The sequence below is a fragment of the Neopelma chrysocephalum genome, unplaced genomic scaffold (assembly GCF_003984885.1).
Source record: "Neopelma chrysocephalum unplaced genomic scaffold, ASM398488v2 Primary Assembly neopelma1_25, whole genome shotgun sequence".
NCBI classification, from domain to species: domain Eukaryota; kingdom Metazoa; phylum Chordata; class Aves; order Passeriformes; family Pipridae; genus Neopelma; species Neopelma chrysocephalum.
The window spans coordinates 34606782-34626592 of NW_020897694.1; the positions used below are offsets into that span (position 1 = coordinate 34606782).

At 40.6% G+C, this 19811-nt stretch overlaps 1 protein-coding gene across 3 annotated transcripts in view; it reads right to left on the reverse strand.

The window, feature by feature from the left end:
• CNGA3 (cyclic nucleotide gated channel alpha 3) overlaps positions 1-19142 on the reverse strand; it is a 31649-nt gene extending 12507 nt beyond the window's left edge. For 2 of the 3 annotated variants that reach the window (XM_027674857.1, XM_027674859.1), the window contains exons 1-5: positions 19007-19142; positions 8373-8504; positions 4586-4702; positions 2971-3150; positions 1340-1393 (exon numbers count right to left, since the gene is read on the reverse strand). In XM_027674857.1, coding sequence (XP_027530658.1) covers positions 1340-1393; positions 2971-3150; positions 4586-4702; positions 8373-8473 — 452 coding nt within the window. In that variant the 5' untranslated portion in view covers positions 8474-8504; positions 19007-19142. The remainder of the gene's footprint in view (positions 1-1339; positions 1394-2970; positions 3151-4585; positions 4703-8372; positions 8505-19006) is intronic. The other variant, XM_027674858.1, reaches the window with a different exon arrangement.
• Positions 19143-19811: the final 669 nt, after the last annotated feature.

The following is a 19811-nucleotide window of genomic DNA, read 5'->3' on the forward strand; positions in this document are numbered from 1 at the left end:
TTGTCATAGTCTTTGAATGAGACAAATATTTGCATTTCTCATCTGTCAAGTACTTTGAAAATCAAGTATGTTTCAGACTGTCGGGCAGGTAGACAGACAGGTATTGTATTTATTTAAAAATGACAAAAAATTGGAAGGATGAAAGTTTTGCCCAAGGTACATGAGTCATTGTCAGAAACAGAGAAAGACAGAAGTATTTCCATCCTAATCAGTCCTTTGGGCCCCATCTAGCAGGCCAAGCTGCAGGCTTATAGCACTTCTTTTATACCAGTCTGAATAAAAATCTACACATTTCTGTCACTGTTCACTGCACACAGATTTTCCTTTTTAATAAAAGTTATGCAAACAAAACCAAAAAGTTGCTTTAGGAGGAGGAAAATCTCTTGTCCACGTATGTGCACAAAGGTTTTGCAGCATCATTTAAAATGTACAGTTTGAACTTGCCCATGACAAAATTATTTCAAGAAAATAAACCCCAAGAGTTTTCTAAAATTATTTCTGACCCAATCAGAAGCTGTCTTGATTTTTTTTTTTTTTGCTTTCATTTGGAAAACAACTAAAAAAATTTACTATCATCATGCATGAGAACAGATCTGCTGCTGGATACTAAAGAGCAGACATGTCCTCCAACAGCTGAGCAAGAAACAAACATTGGTGTTGGGTGATTTTAAATTACAGGAGCTCTTCACACTGTTCAATAAATTTCTCTTTGGTGTAACACTGTGAAATAGCTTGTCAATTACATAAAACAGACTCAAAAGGACAGCTTCTGTCAGAGCTTCTGTTGCAATACTAGCCTTAATATGGTGCCTTTCACTCTCTCTAGAACAACAATATCTGCTGAACTGAAACACACTTTAAAAGGATGCACACAGAAGTGTTTTCTTGGTACCCTGACCGGTATCCACTTCTCATTTGACAATCTGAAATTTTTGGGGCACTTGATTTGCAAAAAGGGACCAGTATGTTAAAAGAGGAAAATCACTATTAGAAAATTAATACATGAATCTCATTTAAAAACTGAAGAATTAATAAATCAATTGGCGATGCAGTAAAATCAGCCAGCTGAACTACAGGAGGTAGCGACTGAATTCTTGATCAAATTCAGTCCTTGAGAGGAAATGGTAACTTCGGACAAAAAGAAGTTCACAGGGAGCACGAAGAATGTTTTTCTTACTAAGAAAACTAGACCTTTCTCTATAATAAAACTATATTCCTAGGAAAGGCTTAGGAAGAGCTAAGGAGTAACTACAGTAACTACAAATGTTACTAAGCTGGAAAGGGAAAAAGAGAAGGTGCCAGTAGTATAGAAAGATGTTTGGAAGTTATCAGTACTTACTCTTCATTGGTGTTGTTGCTATAGTTGACATTAAACCTGGCCAAAGGCCAGTGTCTGAAAGCAAGTTAAATAAAACACATTAAAGAGTGTAAAGACTGTTGGTATTTCATGCACGTGTTTACAGACATGACAGACTAATTTACTAGCTCCTCACATATGCACTGATAAGATTAGGAAGGTCAACTTTGACTGCTGTGATAAGCCTCTTTGCATAACTGCTTCAAGGCACCAGTTTCTCTTTACCATGTGCTTTGCATACCCATTTGCGACCACATTTGATGCCTGAAGCTTGTTCTTAGGTGTATCAGTGCATGGCAATATGCACCTCACTATTTTTAGCCTTTTACTCGTGGGGCTGCTATTTTAAGCTTTGTTCAGTCCTTTCAACTCATCTTCACGAATGCAGTGTCAAGGCTTGTGGATAAGTAATGAGCATACCTACCATTGCTGCAGAATTAAGCCTTCAGGATATAACACCTGGGAGTTACTGTCAAGCAGCAACAGTGTAAAACTGAGAAGGCAAGGATGGATACTCTCAAATTCACTTTGAATAGCCTTATGTAGAGGATCAATGCTGTCCTCTCTAATTACTTCAAATCTGCAGTTGCTACTGATCAATTGCTACCGATCCAGACATCCGAGAAATGAGACAGTAGTCTGGCTAATTCAATACGTGCTTTTGAGCTGAATTTCCAAGGAGTAGATCAAGTGAAGATAGAAAGGTTGTCCTGGACCACAATAAATCAAGGTAACCTGTAACATGCAGAGCCCTTCAAAGATTTTTGCTTTAATCTGAATGACTAGCTGAGATTTTGAAACAAATTGTCTTATTACTTGCTTACCTACCAACCTTTAACTATGCAGAAAAAAAAAATTTAAAAAATGGGAGTCTCTGCTTCAAAGCATAATAAACAGAAAGTCAGCTTTTGTTTTGGGACTTTATTTTTGCCTCTTCTAGCTGGAGTTAAACTCAAAACACTGTATCATATGTCTATAAAGCAATAATAATCCAGCAAGTCAAAAAACATAATGTTTTCTCTTGCAAGCTTCTGTTGCTCTATTGGAAAAAAAAATTAGGATAACACTGAACCTGTCTTTCATACCAAAGACTGAGTATGTAGTAATAAGTGAAGTCAGCAGCCAAAAGATTTTGTCATTTCTGCATCAGAAGCCTTAACATTAGCAGACGAATTCCTGAGTAGGTATAACAACACAACTGCTTGTTTGAAGTTTCCTAATACTTGCAGATAATGTGCATTAATATTAACGTCCTGAAAAGCCATAGATAGCAATATTCTGGATTCTTGAAATAAAAATCACATTCATCCTCAGTAGAGATGGGTTTAGCAACATCAAGTTGCACAGCTTGCCTATGATAAAATTCCAGTTCTGAGAAATCATTCTGCCTGAAGCAGTATGACCAGAATCCTTTACTTCTAAGATCTCTGCCACAGTGCATTTGAGGGGGAAAGTCTGCTGAAAGCTGTAATACTTCAGTTATATGAAGATTCCCAGGCAGCATTTCCCATGCTAAGCTCCTTACCCTCTTCTTAAAATAAAACTTAGATCCTAATTACCAAGAAAATACCATAACCTCAGTCATCTTCATTTAAAGTATAAACACATCTTACCTGTTTACTGCCCCAGGCCGCTCATGGATACCCAGAAAGGAGCGGATGTTACTTTGCCTACTGGACACCTCTACAAGCTCCGGCCCTCTGATACGTTCCAGGAAAGAATCAGGTCTTTGGTCTTCATGATGCAAATGTCTTGTGGCCCATGACCTTACAGATAAGACAAATCGTGACAGCCTGCATGGAACAGACACACAAAATTGACTGAACCAGACAAGAACATAAGATGCCTTAAAACATTCTCACAAACAGCAGCCCAGGAGGATTTTTCTCCACTTCTCCATCTGCCATGAAATTAAACTTGATGGATTAACTGTAAACCCAGCCACTTCCCTCAATTTCATAATTCACCTTTTTGAAGTGGATCAGGAAAATATCTCACACATTACTTCCTAGTCCACCATATCAGCATTGCAGGAGCAATACAATATTCTTGTCAATGAGGGCCTTTCCATCTCAAAGCGAGATACTCAGTGAAGTCCATCAGATGCACTTGTTTTAGGTCCATGAGAATTTGCAGTCAAGAGTCATGTTATGTTACCATAACATTTAAATTGCTTAGCATTTATGTTTTCATCAGAAACTACCTTGTATATTCAGAGCATACCTAATGGTAGTCAGACACACACGTAATTCAAACTATTCTGAAAAAGGGTAAACAATATCAAGATTAAAAAGGAAGTTCTCAGTATGAATTTAAATATTCATGTGCTTTATGTTTACACAAAATGCACACCTATAAACATTTTTCATCTAAACTCAACTTTTTGCACACTTTGTAATCTACACGTGGTAGCATCGTTATCTGACAACCAGAGAAGTGCAAGTTTATTTTCCCCCATACAAAAGGCTTAAGTGTAAACAACACTCTTTAAATGACCCTAGTTCTGTAAAAATTTTTTTCTTTGCTCTTTGGAATACACTATGCTTAAACTGAGTATGGTCTGTATTGTGTGTAATAATGGTATCCAAAGGCAGAGCTCTGCAGTCTCAGGTAGAAATATTTAAAGCAGACACAGTAAGTTTTTGAAGCTCCACTTGAGATTTATGTTTAAGTCCTGGTAATGTGAACAGTTAAAGCCAATGGTTGACTTCAATTTTGCTGACTAACGTTCCAAATCCATTATAAACATAACTGGATTCTAAAAACTGAGAGAAACTCTTGCACTCACAACACAAGATCCCCTGTCTCCTCCCATGCCAGAGCCATCTACCAAAAGGGAACCATCATTATGTTTTATTTGATAGTACAGTAACACTGCATCTGCTATCAGGCAGAATCAAACACCCATTTACTTTACAGTTTGGCCTCACTTCATGCATTTCCACAGCATTCAACATATTTTCAGATCTGATTATGTAAAAATAATTTATTTTTTTACATTTGACAACTCTGTGTGGGCTTATTCAGCATCTCTCAGATTCTAAGATTTTTACTGCAATACAAGAAGAGTTCAGAATCAAGGTCAAAGGCAACCTCTGTTACTTCTTAGTAGACTTTCTTCATCCATTTTCTTTGGAAAGTGATGGCTCTTCTTTCTTTGACTCCAAATTGTCAACTCTTTCAACAAATTAAATTCAATGCTGGAATTTCTACTAGTCACCATGTTACCTTGCCATTGCTCCCCTGCCTGTGAATGAGCTCGTCTGGGATTCAGATACATGTCTTCCCTCCACAGAAATGACTCCCTGCAGTTCTGAAGATGCATCCTCACACAGTGAATGGGTTCTGCAAAAGCAATTTTTTTTTTAAGAATTCCATATAGCATTCACCACACTTACCCCCAACCAGTTCTTTCCACCTACTATATCAGGAAAAAGGACAGCAAATTGTCTTCTTAGTAACACAGCATATGTTTGATAACCCTATGTTCCTACTTTTCTGGAGCCATCCAATGTGAATTAAAGTCAGGGGAGGCTCTGCCATAAGTTCCAGCAAGCTCAGAAGCTAGAGACTATTTATGAGCACTTGAAAAAAGAGCATTTGAGAAAAACAGATGAAAATTTAGTCTCATCTTTCAGTAATGGAGTTTTGAAATTTACGTCACTGGAACCTGGACTTTATGAGGGTTCACTGTGAATTTTTTTTTAGTACTCCTAGGATTTTCTCTGTGTTTTCCAGTCTTTTGTATTCACTTTTACAAGACTTTATCACGACCACTAAGGATGACTTTTTTCCCCCTTTGAAATGCAAACATGAACTCTCACGAGTCTGTTCATCTGTATTGCCAGGAAAATATTGACTATAATGATAGTTGCAGTATATTCATAAGAACTGGCAACAGCACTTTCAATGCCCACAAAAAGATAATTAGCAGCTTGGTTTTGTGGGGTGCACTCACAGTTGAGAAACTGACAAACACAGAATTAAAATTTTATTATTTCTACAAAAGAACAATGCTAAAATAGATCCTGAAAGTCCCAGGATTCTCAACTTGTTAACTGCTTTCTACTTCTCTTCTAATTACAAAACACCAGTAGACACTGCCTAGTATTGAAATACTTTTATAACCTAGTTTATGTTGTCAGTGCTGAGAATATCGTGGCTGCCAAGGTTAACATGGCTTCCAGGGGACAAGCAACGAACTCATGGAACAGAAATTCATTATGGATTACCAGATACACAGATCCTGCATTTGTCTCAAGAAGTCTCCTGAGCTGGATGTAGTAGAGTTTGCCCACCTTTTTTACTATTTCCTAGAGCAGCAGCCTACAGACCCGCTGGCAAAAGGATGCTGGACTAGTCAGTCTTTTAGACTGCACTACCATGGCTATTTTTAAGCACTTCCATTTCTGTTTACAGGCAAATATACATTTTGTGTGATCTTAGCAATAAATTCTAATATTGCTGCTGGGCGGTACCTAATAAGTATCTAAGTTCTCATTATAGTCAGTGGCTATCTTGAGCTTGATTCAGCTGCCTCAATATAGGAGTCTAGTACCATTTGGAATACTGCAAAATACTTTATCAGACCTCTCCACACAGGTCCCTCCTCACATCCACTAGCACCACCCAAATGCTTCAAATACCCTATGGTATCTCAAATAGCATTAGACGCCTATTTTAGTCAACTAAATACCTCTCTCATAATCAAAAGAGCCAAATGAGCCTGAAGAGTTATTCAGCTCCAGGGTAAGCTGAACAGTTTCCCAGGTGCTGCTGACTATGAGTACTGACTAGATCTCCACTCATGACAGCAGGAACGTAGACACCTTTTCACACAAAGGCACCGAAATCCAGATGTCTACAGGGCACAGCTGAACCCCAACTTTTAGACAGGTAACCTGTGTCTATAGACTAATGTGCTGCCTCTCCTATTTGAGCTGTTTCTCTGCAGAGGCTAGATTTTTAAAATGGAGATTCATTTGTTATTTTTTGTTTTGTTGATTTTTTATTTTAACAAAATGAACCAACTTCATAACATGCTACAGAAGTAAAAATATGGGCACAAGAATCACTCCCGCATATATGAGAATGACAGCTTAAAGATCAGGAGCAGCTTTCTGTTAACTATTGCAGTGAATTCTTTTTCTTGATAATGCCTCATTTCATAGCAGAAAAGGGCTTAAGCACATCCTTAGCATTAGGCATAAATTTAACACCCACTAACTTTAGTGAGAACTAAGTAATGTGTTTAATTGCTTTGCTGAACTATAGCCAACAGGAGCTGAAGGAAGACAATGGCAAAGAAGAAACGCTTGCTACTATACAAAACCTAGTGGTTTTTTCCCAATGTCTATAGCTGTATATTTTGCTACAAAATAGAGAAGGGCTAAAATTCTGGATGGGACCCATCTTTTGGTACAGACATATTCTAAAACAAAACTGAACTTTAAAAACCTGTACCAAAATTCTTTGAGTGGTATTATAAAGGTATTGTATACACTTACTAGCAATCACTTGAGCAATTCAAACCCCCTAAATATGAGATCTTTTTTAAAGAGTAATATTGTATCTTTTTATCTCTTATATTTTTATCTTTTTGTGGTTTATCTTTTTATATCTTTATCTTTTTTATATCTTTATCTTTTTCAAATCTTTCCATCTTTGATGAACTCCTGTAACTAATGCTGATTGCAGCAAATTTCTTTGAAATAAATGTTTCTTTAAGACCATCATCATGATGATACAAGTGTAGTTCATATTTCAGTCCCTCTATCTGTCAAAAGCAAGATATTGCCTCTGAAATTGCAGATGACCAAACAGATGCAATCCTACAGTTAAACCTTTATAACCCCATTCTCATATCCCCACCAGTAATTCCATTCTGTGAGCTGCCAATCACTGATATCCCTCTGCAACTAGGACATTAAAAAAAAGGAAAGGAAGATGCTTATTTCTGTGTTTTCCCTGTTTCTGAGATATCACCGTAAACAGAGACAAAGGGACATGGCTCTTCCAAATCTAAATAAGTCAAGCAAGACATACTGTGCAGAATAGAAGCAGCTCCATTTTCCCTAGTATAGGTACACCCACATGACAAAAGGTATCATGTAAGCAAAGCAAAAAGGAAAAAAGGACCAACTCAAACAGGGCAGGAATCACATCCATACTAGACACTAGGGGCATGCAATTCAAAAATCCTCATAAAGCAGGCAGTCCTATCAGCCCAGCAGGAGTTTGAGTGCTCCAGTCTGGGTATACGTTTGAACAGCAAGAAACACTCTGACAAGGTCCACATAGATGAGGTGGTTGACAAAAGCAGAACATTTTTTCCAGACTGTACAAATGCTGTGAATCATCAGACACCTTCCTGCAGGCCCAGCAGGGTTTGCCCAGTTTAGAGAAATGGCTGGTACTGTGCAAAATGTAAGTGCAAGCTCACTGGCACAGTTTAAACAGCCACTTTAAAACTATTAGAACAGGAAGGCAAATGTAAAGGAACTATTACATTTCCTCTGTACAGTGATGGACTCTGAAAATCCAGTACAAAAATGTTGATATTCTTTATACATTACAAATGCTCCCTATCACATGTACTAGGCAATTTGCAGAGGCTACATTTAAAAAAACTTCCCAAGGCTTTTCACTGGTGCCGAAAGGATCTTTTTTTTCACCAAATCCCACATACTCTGTCAGGAGCACACACCCTGCTATCTGTGTGGTAACTTCAGAAAGATGTTTCTCCTTAATGAGTTAGTATAATTTCAACTGAGGTGAAAATGGGCTTTATTCCTGAGGTAGTACAGCTTCTGGTTCCAAAACTGCAAGCCATGGCAACCTCCCTGTGTCTGTCTCTTCAGTACTTTGGATATATGTTGCTAAGTCAGTTAAGTGCACAGGGTCAACAAGATGACACAACATTCCCATAACGCTAGCTCCTATTCCTGGTGCTAGAGGAGTTCCACAAATTATGCAGCAATCTGTCCTCTTGACTCTGATGAAAGGAATGTATTACCTGATATAGCCATTTTCAATCCTTTCAATATCTTCATCAGTAGTTCTGACAGACAGTCTGTGCATACCAGGGTAGGAGTGCTGGGTGTTGATTTTTGCCATTTTGCTTTACATATCAACATCTAAATGACAGCTGAAATGGGAAAAAAAATATGAAGACTGCAAAAGAAATGTGCTCTGTACTAAAAAGAGTGCTTTATTAAAACAGTAGAACAGCAAAAATCAATTTCAACCATTTGAATAATAGCCAGTGATATTTACACATACAAATGACATGTTTCTTGATTACTTGCAGTAGATAGAAAAAAAAAGTGCTAGTAAAAGTGTAACAAAGAAGATTCATCATGACCTAAAAAAAGGGTTACATGACACAGTATTCTTTTTAGTCTCTGGGCTTTATGAATACCTACACTGTCATACTTATTATCCACTGAAATTGCATATAAAATCTCATTAAAAAAAGATTACAGTTAGAAAGTCAACCAAAAATAGCTAGATAATACATGTGCTAGGACAACCCATTCCATTTTACACTGATTCCCTTGTGCTAATTTTATCTATATTGTGACTAAACTGTTTATTCCAAAAATACATATTAACCAAGCAGATAATTAATGAAACTTACCCCTCAGCTTATTATACACCATGCAATAATTCTATATTATTAAAAATCTGCACTAAACATATACTCAGATTTTTTATTATACTGCTTCAAGACAATCGCTGTTAAGATATTTAGTCGCTCACCTCCTACAAGTTTTAGGATATTGATCTGAATCCCTTTCCAGATTTGACCTTCAATGCCTTTCCAAATTCATATCACATCTATCCTCGCAAAACAAGTTTTAAGGCTCAAGACAAGTGTCTTACAAATAAGGAACTGAAAGACTTTCAGTGAAAGCTTTGAATTTTTAAAACAGAAAAATTTAAGTTTTGAAACTCCCTTCAGGAAACTTTTTTGTTTGAGATACAACTAGAATGAAATTCTCTTAGGATCAGTTAACTCCCTCAGACCACCTACTGTCTCTTTTTCACCTGAAATCCTCTGCCTCACTGACTACACAATATTCACCTTAAGAGGAAATGAAACACATATCTTTCAGAAACTAACTTTCTGTCCTGAATTATTCCTGAAGCAAAGCTCATAATCCATGATTAGAACTATGTTATGTATCCACTTTTTTAAAAAACAGATACCCAACTTACCCTCCACTCAACTTCCAGACAACTAAAGAAAATCACATACAACTTTTAAAATTAATATATTTCAAAATATAAAATAGGTTATTTTTTAATCCAGAAATAATAAAATTAGTCTAGAAATAGCACTTGAGTATCATTTAACACTTGAAATTTTGATTAGTATTTCCCATTACTAATTTTGCCTCAGTATAAGTCAGTTAATGTCTAACTGTGTCTCATCTTAAGCTGAGCCCTGTTCATGCTGGTTAACTGAAGTTTTACTGGGGAAAAATGTGCATTTTTATTACACATCGATATAAAAAATTGAGTTCTTTCAACCCAGCCTCAGATTGGAATGTTCACTCAGAAGAATTAATTTCTAAAGTGCAGATAATTTATGCTAAAAACATAACTCAAGGTTTTAAAATCTTGGTGGTGGGAAAAGAAGAATGATTCATAAGTTACAAAGCACTAACCTTTTTTCTAAAGTTGTATCTTCAGAGTACTGAGTTAAGATCTTGATGACCTAACACAACAGTAAGACTCATCAGTGCTGATGATTCACAATCAGATTGATGTCTACCTCTGGCAGTTCTTAAACAAGAGTCACCTGGTTTATAATATCCAACAAATAAATAACTCTGTTAAAACAATAAAACTGTTGAAATAATAAAATTATGAGCTAATAAAAGCCTTCTGAAGTCTTGGGATGATGTCAATAATTTGTTACCAACAACATGTATTCTCTCACTGAGAAGATATGTTGCCCCTGAATCTGGAGATTAGTGAACAATGCCTTTCTGTATTTCAAATGCTGTAGGTGTGAATATGGATTTCCAGACACTTTGCATCAGTTCCCGAAAGTTTGATTTAAAAAACTTTAAGTATAGTATTTCTTTAAACTTAAAACTGAAATGGCTTCTCTAGATGTTACTAATCTCCTGAAATTAGATATTACTAGTCTGGACTTAAACACTATTAATAGATACTGGAATTAGATATTCCAAATCTCCTCGAAAGGCTTGAGTATGCCAATGGAAGGGCTGAATACAGGAAACACTCACAAACCTTATTTAGACTTTCAAAAACTATGCCACTAAAGAAACAAAACAACTCATAGGATATGAAGCCAAATACTATTTTGGATTAAAAATGAGAAGACAGAAAGCAAGAACAGGATTAAACAGCCCCCCTCACCACTGCAGAAGTTTAAGAACAGTATTCCTCAGAGCTCCATAGGAAAATCTGTCATTAATGATGCTGATGAAAAGAAGGAGTGGTGATACAAGAAGATCTCAGTATGGCAAAAAATACTATAGGCAGGAGTAACAAAAGGAGTGCAAGGAACTTCAGGGTGACCCCCAACAACTACATCAATTTCTCAATTTGATGACAAGTGATGTGCAACACAGGCAAATGGAAATCAATGAATGCAGGTGAACAGCATGTAAGCTACTGCCTTACATGCTTCCAAATGGGCCATATGGTCTCAGAAAAGGGAACCTGAGAGTAGTTTTAGATTAAGTATTGGAAACAAATTCTTCACTATGATGGTGGTGAAACACTGGAACAGGTTGCCCAGAGCAGCTGTGGATGCCACACCCCTGGAAGTGTTCAAGGTCAGGTTAGATGGGGCTTGGACCAACTTGGTCTAGTGGAAGGTGTGCCTGCCCATGGCAGGGGGGTTGGAATTACATGGTCCTTAAGGTCCCTTTCAACTCAGACCATCCTATGAACTTATGATACATGTACAGCTCAGTGACACCCTGCTCACTGCAGGGCAGGCTTGCTGATGCAATAACTAACAATATATACATGGAAAATGTTAATGACACAAAGAACACTAAAACTGTTCCACAAAACAACAGTGCAGACTTATCTAGAACACTATTAATCCTTCTCTTGAACAGAAAGATAAAGCAGCATAAAAGCATGGCAAGAATGATTAAGGACATAGAGAAGGGAGAGAAAGAAAAACGGTCTTGCTCACGCTAGAAAGATGAAGAATAAAATAAAATTATGTAAGTAAAATTGGAGCTCATTTCAGATCCGTTACAATAATTTCAGCTGTAAAGTTCACACTCAATATACAGTGTGTTCTGAACTCTTACTCTACACTATACTGGAGGAAAGGAGTGGGGGAACATTTCATGAAAATACAACTCTACTATTAAGCAATAAAATACAATCATGCATTTTTGGAAGGAGGTAGGGACAGTGGATGAAGGTGTGTTATGTGTGCCCAGCTGTGGTGGAGGGAAACTGAACACAGGACTGATAAAAATAAATAATGCAGCAACTTGAGTACAGAGCAGGTGGTGAGACCTCCTGAAGTAACATGGTTTGGCACTGCATAAAGCCCACAAAATTCTGACAAATTACTGGCTATCTGATAAAGGAGAAATATTTGTTCTTTCTAGGTGTAGTGGTTTGAGCCAGGTTCTCCCCCTGAAACTAGGAAAGTGGTAACCCCCAGGGGGTGGTGACCCTTGGGGCTTGACCCAATCAGTACTCCTGCAAAATATAAACATATCTCTGGAGACCGGAAAAGAAGCAGTGATACTTGTTGTAGGAGGAAGAGGTGGCCATGTTGTAGAGGCCACGAGGAGAAGGGGCTCCGGCCCCTTGGGGGCCTCTGCCCCCCCAGCCCCAGTTGGGGGGGCTGCAGGGACTTGGAACAGTGTTAGCTGGACTGAGTGCCTGTGGCTAGGAGCTGGGGGAGTTTTCTCCCCCGTAAGTAGAAGTGGGAGACGCTGGGAGCAACGACGGAGCAGCAGCGGAGACAGCAGCGTCTGAAGAGCAGTGGCAAAAAGCCAACTGATAAGGACCAGAAGGAGGAACACAAGCCGGTATGCAGCTAAGGCAGACACAGAGGTGTCTGAGGAGAAGGAAAAGCAGCAGCAGGAAGAGAATCGAGACCACGGCACAGACAGAGTTCTGGGGGTAAGAACTGGCTCAAACCAAAACCCCCAAACTCACTAGAGACCCCTCTGAGAAAGAGGAGGGGGTGGTGGACTGAGTAGAGTCCTAAAGTGCAGTATGCACTACAGAGAGGAGCTAAGAAGCTCCGGCCTCCTGAGAGCTCAGCCAGGATGGCCAAAGGAATGTGTGTGGAGGGGGTGACCTTGGGCTTTTCCCCCCCCTCCTTGCTGCAGCTTCAGAGAAGCTGGCAGCCATCTTTGAAGCAGAGCACAGAAGCTCTGTGAAGGGGCTTGATCTCCCCTGAGGATACCAGACCGTCACGAAGACCCCGGTGCTTCGTGATATGACCATGGTGTAGCGGCCGTGTCTGGGGTTACGCAGCCCATGGAAAGACCCCCTGTTTGAAGACGGGGGCCGAGAGAGGCTTGGAAGACCTCCCTCGTGTGTGCTGGCAGAGAGCCAGCAACTACTACTGCTGCCTGAAAGAGAAGAAGAAAGCCTGCTGCCTAGAGAGACACCTGTTGCTCAGAGACTGGAAGGGGTCTTTTCTTCTTCTTCTCTCCTGGACTTTTATTTGGAGGGAGAAGAGATTTGGCCCATTGTAAATATTACTGTCATGGTAGAGATAGATATAGAGTTAAGATTGTATGCAGTGTATTATAGTATTTATTTATGTGTATAGTCTTTGTAATATATTCCTTCCCCCATATTGAGTCTCGTGTTTTTGTCTGGAAAACCCATCTCACATGGGGTTGAGATGTGGGAGGGGGGCTAGGAATCAGAATTGGATTTTGGGCCTTTTCAAACCATGACACTAGGCCTCCAAGAATCCTAATGATAAATGTGTTCAATGGTCTAGGGAGGAGATCAGCATTTCAACATTGGATCCAAAATCTGGCAAGTGACTGACTAGGGAGCAGCTTATCATGAGCTATCAGGAGGAACCAGCAGGAAAGTCCTGAAGAGCCGTGAGGCTCCGCAAATACCTTTCACAGGGCCACAGAGAGACGTCTCCAGCTGTCTAGGATCTGCAGTTCCAAAATTGCTACTAAATACTGGTTCTTATCAGGGAGTTTTAAGAAGCGAGTAGAGCTTGGGTTTGTATTTAAAAACATAGTTGTTACAGTACTGTGGTGGGTTGGCCTTAGCTGGCTGCCAGATGCCCACCCAGCTGCTCTCTCACTGCCCCTCCTCAGCAGTCCAGCAGGAAAAAGTAAGATGCGAAAGCTCATGGGTAGAGGAGAAAGACAGGAATATCACTTAGCAATTATCATCACAAGCAAAACAGGCTCAAATTGGGGAAAATTCAATTAACTTATTGCAAATTAAAACAGAGTTGAATGGTGAGAAACAAAATCAACTCTACCCTTCATTTTTTCCCCAAATTCAACTTCACCCCTACATTCCCAACTCCTCAACCTCCTCCACCCTACCCAGCAGCACAGTGGGTGGGGAATGGGGGGTTGCAGTCAGTCCACAATGCTTCCTCACTGCCGCTTCTTCCTTCTCACACTGCCCCTGCTCCAGTGTGGGTCCTTGCTGCAGGCTGCAGTCCTTTTCACACTGCCCCAGTGTGGGTCCTCCATGGGCCACAGTTCCTGGCAGGAGAACCTGTTCACACATGGGCTCCTCTTCACTGGCTGCAGTTTCCTTCAGGAAATAGCTACTGGCTCCACTGTAGGGTCCTCTACAGTGGATGTCTGCTCCAGTGTGGTCCCCTCCATGGGCTGCAGGGGAATCTCTGTTCCAGTGCCTAGAACAACACCTCTGCTCCTTCTTCTCTGACCTTGGTGTCTGCAGAACTGTTTTCACCCTTTTTTCCTCCCCTCATTCCCAACACACTGTTTTTGTGGCATTATACTTGTTCTTAAGTGCTTTTCCCCAGAGTGCCACCATCTTGGCTGCAGGAGATCAGGTGGAGACATCTGTGTCCAGCACAGGCAGCCCTGGCTGCTCCTCAGAGAGGGCCCCGCAGCACCCTGCCAGCCCCTGGGGGCCTGCACCCACCACACGTTGGTATTTGCCTTCTATAAAATCTCTATTATCTCAGAACTACACTCTCTACTCTCAATATTTAAAGCTAGTAATTACATTGAGAGTAACACTTGATTACCTAAAGGCTGACAAGCCTGATAAATCCACGTTAGGTCCTTAGAACAGGTATTTAGCCCACAAGCAACTGAACAAGAGAAACAGACGGACAAACAGAAGGATAGTTCTCTGAGCTTCAATCTAGTCACCCAGCAAAATAAAACTTATCTGAAACCTTCCTAGCTCTTGAAAGATTGATATCTTTACCAATGCCTTAAGCAGAATTTCAACATGCTTTCTCACTTAGTCCTTCTGTCCTTGCTACCAATTGTACTAACCTGAAAAAGATGAATAATAAATAATTCCACACTCAAGAAGATTGCTTTTCAGTGCCTAAATCACTGAGACTGAAACTAGAGCTAAATTATAAAGATGTATTATCCTGCTAAAAATGTAACAAATCATACATTACTGATAGCACTGCCTACTCCAAATGCAAATAGTTCATGTACTCTTTTATCCTCTTGGATTCAATAGAAACCGATGTTTTGTGTCAAATTATTTTATATGCACTGTCTGGTATAAAAGACCTGTTTTATCAAGACAGCAAGTTGTTTGACAACAAATATGAGTTCAAATAACATGAAAACTTCAGATTCACATAAGCCTTTACTAATTTTGAAAATCAGGTTCTACTTATCTCTTTAGAACCATATCTGTAAAGACTTAGAACAAGAGGTATGAAGGCTGCAGTATCTAAATTTAAGGAGCTGTGCCATCCAGTGGATATCCTAAAGCAGGCATACAGAAATTCAGGTACCCAGGAACAAGCCTCTAAGAGGGGAGCTACATATGCTAGCCAATATGAAAAGACTGAAGCTAAAATGGGAGACTGAAAATAACTGGGCATCTAACTCCAGGCCAAAAAGAGGTGGCACCCAACTGACAGACATTAACTCCCCTCTTTCTCAAGTCTGTTCGCTCATGTGTAGCAAATTGCATTGTGCTGAGCAGCTGCACCTCAAAAATAAGAAGCTTTTTGAGTCTGCTTCAAGTTAAGCAAGCCAAAACATTTTTACTCCTTTCTCTAGAGCCTGCTACCAATAGATTATGGGATATATTCACACATAACTCTCTCATGGGTTTTCAGTGCTCTGAGGACATATACTGGAGCAGCAGCAGGAATGTCTGTTTTCAGCACCCACAGCTATTTGGACACTGTCAAGGCCTCTGAGCAGCTTTTTGTCCTATGTTTCAGACAATTTTGCTCATACTCAGTAGGATAAAAACCCAGGCACATACTTTAATATTATAAATTATAAATAAATAAATAAATAAAATTTAGGAAGTTGATGGCCATCAGCTAAGCCACCAAAATGAATTGTGCAGCTTGTCAAACATCTGTGAAAGAACTTTGAATTACCATAGTGTCCTTCTCAAGAGCATTGAGAATTCACATTTGGGCTACTCTAGTAGTTCCCCTTTGGGGTAGAATATTTTAATTCACCCTAACTTAATTCAAAATCATTAACCAACCAAGAATTAATACACCTGATACAAAATAAATGTAGTTGTTTATCAAGCAGTGATGGCAGATCAAGCTATTTATACCACCACTTAATATTCTCAAAGCTTATTTATTTAGACTAAAAGGACTACGGAGGGAAAATATGACAGAATTCAAAAACCAGCTTTTCAAGGTGAAATATGTTTCACCATCACAAAGTAAAGGATGACCTTACATACAGTTTTATAACGGATCTTATGTGTTTGTCTAATTGGTAAAATACTGTAGTTCTTGAGGCTTTCAACATTTCATTTATAGCTATGGAAGCAGTAATAAGCTGCATAGGATCACTTACATCATTTCAGTTAAGACACGTTCTAAATCCTCACACAGCCGCTCAGGTTCAACCCTCCTAAGACTCTGGGATTTATTTTGGGATTTGACCTCCACCTACATGATCCTTGTTATATCACTTGGTAATAGTTGTAGCTCAGCTGTATATTCTGTATCTTGTGTATGTAACGTGTGACAGCCTGCAGCTCCAATGATACGACCAGAACAGGCAACAAATGGACATCAAAGACTGGACACTGGATCTTTAAGTAACTACACGATGTGAAGACAAGGCACAACTTTTTTCTTCAACCACTTGGAGGTTTGTAAATTAACCCGCAGATAGGACTCTGGCATGTTGTCATGGACATCAACTTTGTATAAAGGCTACTAGATCAAACCCAAGGGGCTGAAAAAATAATCAGCAAGCTGCACCACCTTACCCTCATGAATCATTATGCATAACAGTTTGAATCAACAATTCTTAAGCCCTAGGACCTCTTTTAAAAGCACACTTTTCAAATGTTATTACTCTCTGCTACAACATTCTACATTTACCACAGTCTATGAGCACTGACATCTCCTGAAAATGAACATAGTTTACATGCATAGCCTAGTAGCCTCAGTACCAAAGATCTGTTAGATACCTTTTACAGGTACTCTAGGATGTGCGTATACTCCACACAACACTGCATATGCTTGTATGTAAAATTTATAGTTTTAGAATGAAATGCACATGATTAGCCTTGATCTATTTGATGGCTGAGTCCCTGGCACCTTGTAGTACCAAAATAACCTTTACAATAAATGGTTATTTGAATTGAGTTTCCCTTCTATATCTATGAGTTATTAGTAATGCAGTTCAATTTTCTAAGATCTGCTAAACTTTTTGCAGACCATTTTCTATGAATTTATTATTTTTTAGACTGGAAACTATTTAAGAGAAACTAGCCGTGAATATTGAACATAATATTGTAAATTAAAACCCACTAAATTACAAATTACAGCTGACTAGACAACCAAGCTACATCGTGTTGTTTCTGTTGCTCGTATGGGCTAACAAGATGCAGGTACCCAGTACCCATGTCTCTATACAGCAAATAAGCTCTGTGCAAGGCTTCTGTAGCCACTGTCTGAAATTCACCAGTTCTGCCAACATCTCTGTCAGTGCATTTATTTACCAAGATAACTCTTAAAAGGGAACATAACAGGGGCATGAACACAGCTAAAACACAGCAGGTTTACACTTCTGGATGCGTGTCTATAAAATATATACCTAAGTTTCCATGCATGCACGTGCGTATATGTGAATGTTACCCCTTCAAATTCACTCCCTGCCCACATTACGTAAACCATTGGAGCTATTCCACTTGGCTAGGGAAGGAAAGCTCGAGAGGTAAATTCTGTCACGTTTCACAAGCAGTAACAAGACATTCGACAGAAGAGGATTTAAGAGATGCTAATGAAAAGAGATGGCAACATCGGAGAAGGCTGCAGGACAACATGCTGAACCAAAACAACGGAGCTTGGGTGCAAATTATATGACAATGGCTCGGATACACAGAAGGCAAAGCTGAGAGATGCTAATATGGAAGGATGCTTTATACTTTTTTAACACTGATGTGCTCTTCCCTCAAGTTGTTCACTGCATGTTTACTATGACTACCCTTGCTAATCAGCCATCCTCACAGTCCCATTATCATCTGCACCTGTATTTTTCTAATCAGATGGTTTTAGTATGCATAACTCAAAGAAAATTACATAAACAATACCAGAGGGAAAAAACCCCTGGTAACTGAAGGCAAAGTTATGCTATTTCAAAACCTGTAACATCTGAAACTACACTTTACTTATTTGTAACAATGAAAATTACAGATTTTAAATACAACGTTCCTCTAATACTTGCTTTGAATGCAACAATTATAAATCTGGAAAACAAAATACAGTTAAAAGTGTCCACACTCAACAGGTACCAACATTTACATTTAACATCGATTCTTCAGAGAACTGTAACGTTCAGGTCATTTTTTCTTGTCTTCTTTTGACTTTTTTCTCTCAGCAAGTGAGTGGACCTTCCATTAGAGAAAGATTGATTATAGTTATTATTGTATCTTGCATATTCTTAGGCACACTATGGCCTGGATTACACTACAGGAGTTTTGCAAAAGATGTCATATGGCTAGAACCAAGATCAATTTATTGGGAGCACCGGGAATCACTGGAAAATTATTCCCTTTCACTACTTGCATTATTTGCTAGCATTTCCTTTATATAGGAAACAACCTATACAAACAACCTCCTGCTTACACCACAGCAACCAGACAGCAGAGAAGTTAAGAAACACATCGATCAAACTGGCAAAATTAAGTATCAGTCAACGGGAATGGTGTAAGTGCCCCTTGGCCTCACTTTTGTATGGATTCGTGTCCTGAATCCAATTTGATTGTATGCAGAACTCTGTGTCAATTAACCAAATGAACACTTTCATTTAAAACTAACTAACTAACTAACTAAATAAATAAATAAATAAATATTGTAAGTTATGTTTTCATTTCAAGCTTCTGAGTTAAGGTTTGGAACTGAAGTCCGATGCAGGACACGATCCCGCTCTCACGGGCATGACAGAAAGGGAGGCTTACTGCCTCCTCTTCCAGACTCACCAGCCCACGCTTTCCTCCGCAGCACCCGAACTCTGGAGCTCCCTCCGACCGTCCGCCTGCCTGGGGGATGCGGATGCCCCGGGGCCGTGATCCTCGAGCGACGCTGGCGGTCAGCGCTGCCCTTCCCGGCGCAGTTCCAGCGCGGAACCCTTCCCGGCCGCGGAGCCGGGCAGCCCCGGCAGCGCAGCCCGGCCCGGCGCGGCCCGGCGGGGGCGGCGGGGCAGGGCAGGGCCCGCCGGGCCGCCCCTCCGCGCGGCGCGGGCGGATTACGGCCGGAGCCCGAGCGCCTAAACCCGGCTCACCGGGAAAAGCCGCTCGAAGGGCTTTGCGATCCTGTTAAGTTCTCGGAGAGGATCAAGACGTCAAAGCGGCTCGGCGGCGCCCCAGCACATTTCGTGCCACGCCGAGGAAAGTTGGGAGCCCGGCGCGGGCAGGGTAGGGCAGTGCCGGCCTGGGGCCGCTGGCGGAGCGAGGACCCGCAGCCCCGGGCGGCGACACGAGAACGGACGGGACCGGGCGAGGCGGCTCCCGGCAGCGACACACGCTCCGGTGCCCGCGGCACTCTCTCCCTCCGGGGCGGAGCTCATCCCGCCTCACCGGGGCGGGGGCCGGAGCATCGGTGCCTGTGGGCCAGGCAGAGTCCCGCCGCCGCCCCCCTCAGCCTCCCGGCCGCGCTCACCGCGCCCGCTGCTGCCTCGGCCGCCGCCCCGCGGGCCGTGCCGAGGGGAGAACCTGGGAAGAGCAGGGATGCTCGGCGGCGTCCCCAGAGGGGCCGGCGGCTCTCGGGAGGAGATCTCCGGGCCGG